Genomic DNA, 6,000 nt, shown 5'->3' on the forward strand with positions numbered 1-6,000 from the left:
CATTCCTCTTCTTCTGGGGTTGGTCACATGGCACAACCAAAGATGCCAAATTTGATAAAGGGATTCCCACTTGTTGTTAGTCGCGAAGTCCTGTCCAACCCATCGGGACCCCATGGACAACATTCCTCCAGGTCTTCCTGTCCTCCACCATCCCCCGGAGTCCACTTAAGCTCACAGAGTCCACTTAAGCTCACACCACTGCTTAGCCACCTCATTCTCTGCTGTCCCCTTCTTCTTTTGCCATCTACTGTTCCCAGCATTAGGCTCTTCTCCAGGGAGTCCTTCCTTCTCATTGGGTGGCCGAAGTATTTGAGTTTCATCTTCAGTATCTGGCCTTCTAAAGAACAGTCAGGGTTGTTCTCCTCTAGGACTGACTGGTTTGATCGCCTTGCAGTCCAAGGGATTCCCTTAACCAACTTGTACAGTTGGAGGCTTTTTGCCTGCTTTTAACTTTATCAAGCTGCATTACTGTAAATCTGTTGCCAATCTGCAGTAATTTTGCTTAGTATATTAATATACTTAGTTTCCCCCATTGTGTTCTGTCCAAAATTATTTTTCCTGGGAAATCTTGCATGCAATATACCTAGTATATTGAACCCCACACCCCCTATACGGCCCATGACTAGTTCAAGTTACATTAGAATGTGATCAAACCCCAAGCTCAACCATCAATTTTTTGTTCCTTTTGACATTTGAACTATTATAAGGAAGCCCCAAAGGTTAAAGAATCCGGACACAGCCTTTTCCTTTAAAACAGGGGTCATCTGGATGAAGATAGGCTATTAGTAAACAGGTGTGAGGCAACTCCCTCAGGGACAGTTTATATTTCGGAGAAACAGAGTTATATTTGTTCCTACTAGAACGCACTGACTCTCAGAGCTAGCTTGCACAGAAGAGGGCGATCGCTGTTTTATAACAGGTTTCAGAGAAGGAACACACAGGCGCTTGTCTTGGCACTAAACTATGCGGAAGCAATATGGCAAGGCACCCACCTCACATATGTTCCTACATCTAGACCTGTAACATACTCAATTCAGCACCGACTATGCCTCAGGCTGAACAAAGCAAACAACTGCTGCTCTCGACGTGCCCGAGATGTTCCCCACTGCTAGACTATGCAAGACCAATCCCCCGTCACTTTTAGGGGCCTCTCAAATCTGCCAGAGGAAATGACACAGCTGTACTTGCAAGCCAGCTGTCTGCAGAATTACACATCCAGCACTATTGACTTTGACAAAGGCAGGAAGGCAGCTAACTATCTGGGGAACTGCCCCCCGCTCAGGGCTATAAGTGCCTAACGGTCTCCCGGTTCGCTACGCCTCGGCTGCGATCGCGGTGAGCCGAAACTCGTCATGCAGACCAAAACACAGGAAAAGAACCCCACGTAACGCCCACCCCTAGGCATGCCCCGACGTGAGTGCACCAGTGCCGCAAAGCGAAGGAAGAGGCAATGTGGGCGGAAAAGCCGGCACTTAGTCCACTCCAAATGCAGATTTGCCAACCCGGGGAAGGTGACCGAGGGAGGGGGCCATGCCGCGATCGCCCTGTTCTTTCCACCCGCATCCTATTTGCTGCCCCCTTCCCCTCCCCAGCCCGTCCACGGAGATCGCCCCGAGCAAGACAGAGCTTGCATCCCGTCACTTTTTCTTGCACGCCAAAGCAAACTTTGCAAGCGCCGCGCTGGGAGCGCAACTACCCCGAGCCCCACTTGCTAACCTTCCACCCGGCAGAGCTGTTGCTGTCTCCCTTGTCCTTGAAGTAGGGCACGTTCTTGACCATCCACTCGTAGATCTGGGAGAGGGTCAGTCGCTTCTCGGGGGCACTCTCGATAGCCTTCGTGATGAGGTCCGCGTACGACAAGTTGCCCCAGGCATTGCGGCGGGACGAGCTGCTCTTGCGCGGGCCTGCCACCGAGGCCAAGGCGGGCCCCGCCGCCGGCTGCTGCTGCGGGTGCTGAAGGCAAGGGAAGTCTCCGCAGAGGCAGCCGCTCGCCGCTCCGAGCTCTCCCGCTCCGGCAGCAGCCGAGCCGCCCGCGCTCGCTTCGAAGCCCTCGCCGCCGCCAGCCTCCAGCAAGCTCAGCAAGTCACCGCCGGACGGGGAGACGCAGAGGGCCGCCACCCTCCCGCATCGGGACGGAGAAGCGGCCCTGGCCGGAGTCGGAGTGGGCGTCTGTCCCGGACTGGATGGGGCAAGCTCCGGCCGGGGCAGCGGCCAAGTGCAGGAGCGGGGGCGGGCGAGCGGCTGGAAGTCAGGGTCGGTCTCCACGGGCTGAGGCGCCTCGGCCATGGCGGGGGAGGCGCGGAGGAGGCCCGAGAAGAAGCAGCGAGACGGCGTGAGAAGCGTGGGAGGGTTCGCTCGCCTGGCAGCGGCCTCCTGCAGAGCTCCAGAAGCGCCAACCCGAGACGCCGCCGCCCGCCCGTCCTGCACCCGCTCGCTCGCTGGCTGAGTGACTGGCAGGCGGCGCTGACACAGCAGGCGGCGCTGCCCGGCTGAGCCTCTGCCCCCAGAGCCGCCCCTTTTGCTTGGGGCCCTTGGCCGAACAGCGGCCCAATGGCAGTCGCGACGCGCCCACGGGACGCTCCTCCGAGGCGGAGCCTGGCTGCGGGGAGGCGGCCGGCGCTAGCGCCTCCCGCGAAGGGGAGCCGCGCCGGCACCCAACCTGCTTCGAAGTAGAAAGCCGGAGAGGCTGGAGCGGCGGCCGCGCCTGAAGACTGGCGACGCCCCCTCTCCCCGTGCCGCCTATTTCTTCATTCAGAGGCTCTCCTTTCCTGCGAAATCCTTTCTTGTTTATCTTTCCCTTGTAGCAGGGAAAAGAAAAGGAGCAGCGCCGGGGCTGTATGTGTGTATGCCCGCGCGGGAGCGCACGTGTGTGCGTGAAAGAGAAACCGGGGCTAGGGTGTGGTTGTGGTGAGCAAGACTTTGGCAGGCCGGATGTGCGGGTGTAGGGTGTAGTAGCGGAAAGTGCGAATGCGAGTATCAGGCACGATTTAATCCCTATAAGAGATACTACGCAGCACCCTGCTTGTTTCCTGGACATCAGTTAATCTTTATTATTCGAGTCTTTATTGAGTCTATTCAATCTTTAAAGCACTATGTTCGTTAGAGCTATGTATTAGTTTTCTTTTGGCATGGAGGTAACGGTATTCTTATATCACGATATTATCTTAACCTTTCTCCAAGCAGCTCAGGATGGGATACGTGGTTTGCCCATACGCACCCCCTCCCCCGCACCCTATGGCTCATTCTTCTTCTCTCGCACACTCGCGCAAACCGTTTTTATGTGTTTGAAAATATTTGTGTACTTTGGTTCATGAAAATAGCCCTGCCAATAAGCAAATTAGAAACAACAAGAAATTACAAACAATAAGCAAGACAGTTGCCAGGAGTAGGGCAGGCAGTTCCTAAGGCCAGATGAAAGAAAAAGGATTCTGCTTGCCTCCAGCAGAGAGGAAGAGTCGTTCATTGGGTCCGAGAAGAGGGGCGGCAACCCTTAGCAAATCAAGGCTCCCCGTGGAATGGCACCTAGAATAGGTCCTCATCAGAAGACTGTTAAGTGCCAGGAAGCTTCAGGTGGAAAAGACACTACCTGACATAATCAGCATTCAAAGCATGCAATACATTAGAGATAAGAAACTAATTTGGGCCTAGAAATTAGCTACTATCCAGTGAATGGAAGCATATAGTTGGAAGGGGATAATCCCCTTCTCAGTGCAGAATCTGCAGTGCAGCTACAACATTCCTGAGAGTGGCTGTCTAGCCTCTATTTAAGTAAAGCTTTCAGCAAAGGTGAGCCCATCACCTCCAGTCCGGAGGAAAATTATTCCATGGTCAAACAGCTCTTACTGTTAAGAAGTTTGTCCAGACGCAGAATCAAAGACAATGTACCTGCAATTTCTACTTGCTTTAGTCCTGCTCTCTGGAGCAACGAAGTACACATCTGCTTCATCTACTATGCATCAGTCCTTTAAAAACAACTTTTAAAAACTATTTAAAAACAGCCATCTTGTATCCCCTCAGCCTTCTCTTCTCCAGGCTGAACATACTTAATGCTGTGCTAAAAATGCCCTACACATTCTTTTGACTATTGTCATTCAACATGATACATGAAAAAGCCATTCAAAAGACAGGAAAAACTCTGGAGAAATTCTCATGGGCTGAGCTTGAACTTTCTTTATGAGGTGGCTGAGCAGTGTGCACAAGTCCCCTGTTTTTCATTGTACAGGTCTCTCTCCAGCAGCCTCTAACCTTGGAGTCCCACAGTTCAGTTAAAGCCCAGGGGAAGGCACAAGAAGTAATGCCTTCCATAGGGCTTTATAGACAGGTGAGTCCAGGAAGCTGGGGGGGGGAGCTGTACAACAATGGAAAGGACAATAGAAGAAGCACACATAGGACCTAGCACCATTGGCCACTTTGCATTGACTAGCTAAGTTAACAGCAACATCTGTAAAATGCCTTGAGAATGAGACAGAATAATGGAAGCTTCTTTAATGGAGAAGATAACTTCCAGGAAAAGGGAGAGCACATTTAAGGCGGCACTAGATCCACCTGATCTCTGAAGTGGGACATAAGGCTTCCCCATCACACCTGCTGCAGGACTTCCAGAGAAGCAGCAATAAGCATCTGCATTAGGGACAAAAATTTCCCACAATCATCCTTCCCCAACTTGTGGAAGACCCTAGGAAAGGGACTGAACCCTGAAGCTTGACAACTAGAGTTGAACCAATCTTTCTCCAAAGGTATTTTGCTGAGGAAAGTTCTGAGATCTTTCTTTTTTATTACTGCTTAGAAATAAAAGGTCACCTAACAGAATTGTAGCCATATTTTCTTCTCCTTTGGAGTAGTAATGACTGACATCTACAATGCCCTGGAATGATAATTGGCACAGGACTTTGCAGAATGGGAGTGGCTGCCAACAAAATTGCTGCTGTTGCCACTTGCCAAAGCACTACAGAAAGCCAAAACTGCTTAGGAAAAAGTTGTGTGAACAGTTTTATAATTTTTCTTTCCCTTGGAAAAATTCAATGAAGTTGTACTTCCAATTTCTCTGCCCACAAAGAGAGTGAGGAATTTCAAGAAGCCAGTTGTGCACATCTCTAAAACTTACCCAGCTTTTATAACTGTGCCTCATAGCACTTGGCCATGAGACACGTCACTATCCTTCAACAGATGCAGCCTGATCAGTGCAGAATAGAGTGGAACCATTCGTTCTCATGATCTAGACACCACATCCTGTTAATGCAATCTAAATGTGCATCCAACTTTTTTTAGTAGGCTTGTGTTCCATTTTGGTGGACTAAGACATTTAACTCCTGAATATGGTGCTCCTTTATGTACTGGAAAATAATATCAGTAGGAGAAAATATAAAAGCTGGATGCAAACGGAGATGCAAAACTAGATGAACAATACAATATAGTTAAACACAACCAGCTAGTCCTAATTTTCCCAGATTCCCTATTGAATAGCTTACCTTCTTGGTCCATCTGATCTCTACTTCTAACAGCCTATCAGGTTTCTGTTCATTACTGCCACGTAAGAGTTATTTCCAATGTTATTTCTGCATTGAGTAAACCCACTGAAATGAATGGAACATAAATTAGACTAACATTGGATACAACTTTTTATTTCCTGAATTAAACCATTTTCTTGTTTTGACCTCTTGATGAACTTTACAGCCTTCTTCCTGGGCTAACCTTCCTGCCTTCTGTAAGTTGCACTTTTGACTTTTAAACTATTCATCTTATTTCCAGGGCTAGTTCTCTTGTGAAGTAGAGTGAATCCTCTGCCTCAGCTAGCACATCTGGAAGGGCAGAAGATCCTATATGCACTACCACTGGGAATTCATTCTCCTCTTCTTCCCTAGTCCTGACAATTCCTGACAATGGCAGCTGCAATGGCATGTCCTCCAGTCTCAGGTATTGGCAGGCCTTGTGCTGGTCCTGCTTATAGACAAAAGTGACTAGCACACACAGAAGATGGTTTCCTACAGCCAACCAAATCAG

General features: G+C 49.8%; 1 protein-coding gene across 2 annotated transcripts in view; it reads right to left on the reverse strand.

Moving 5' to 3' along the window:
• The window catches only part of FOXO1 (forkhead box O1), a 91,369-nt gene extending 88,933 nt beyond the window's left edge, over positions 1–2,436 (reverse strand). For both annotated transcript variants that reach the window (XR_006416087.1, XM_044444244.1), the window contains exon 1: positions 1,717–2,436. Coding sequence is in view for 1 of the 2 variants with exons in the window: in XM_044444244.1 (XP_044300179.1) it covers positions 1,717–2,286 (570 nt within the window). In the remaining variant the exon portion in view is untranslated. The remainder of the gene's footprint in view (positions 1–1,716) is intronic.
• Between the last annotated feature and the right edge of the window lie 3,564 nt (positions 2,437–6,000).

This window comes from Varanus komodoensis, unplaced genomic scaffold, assembly GCF_004798865.1.
Source record: "Varanus komodoensis strain SLA01 unplaced genomic scaffold, ASM479886v1 scaffold44_3, whole genome shotgun sequence".
In the NCBI taxonomy this organism is placed as follows: domain Eukaryota; kingdom Metazoa; phylum Chordata; class Lepidosauria; order Squamata; family Varanidae; genus Varanus; species Varanus komodoensis.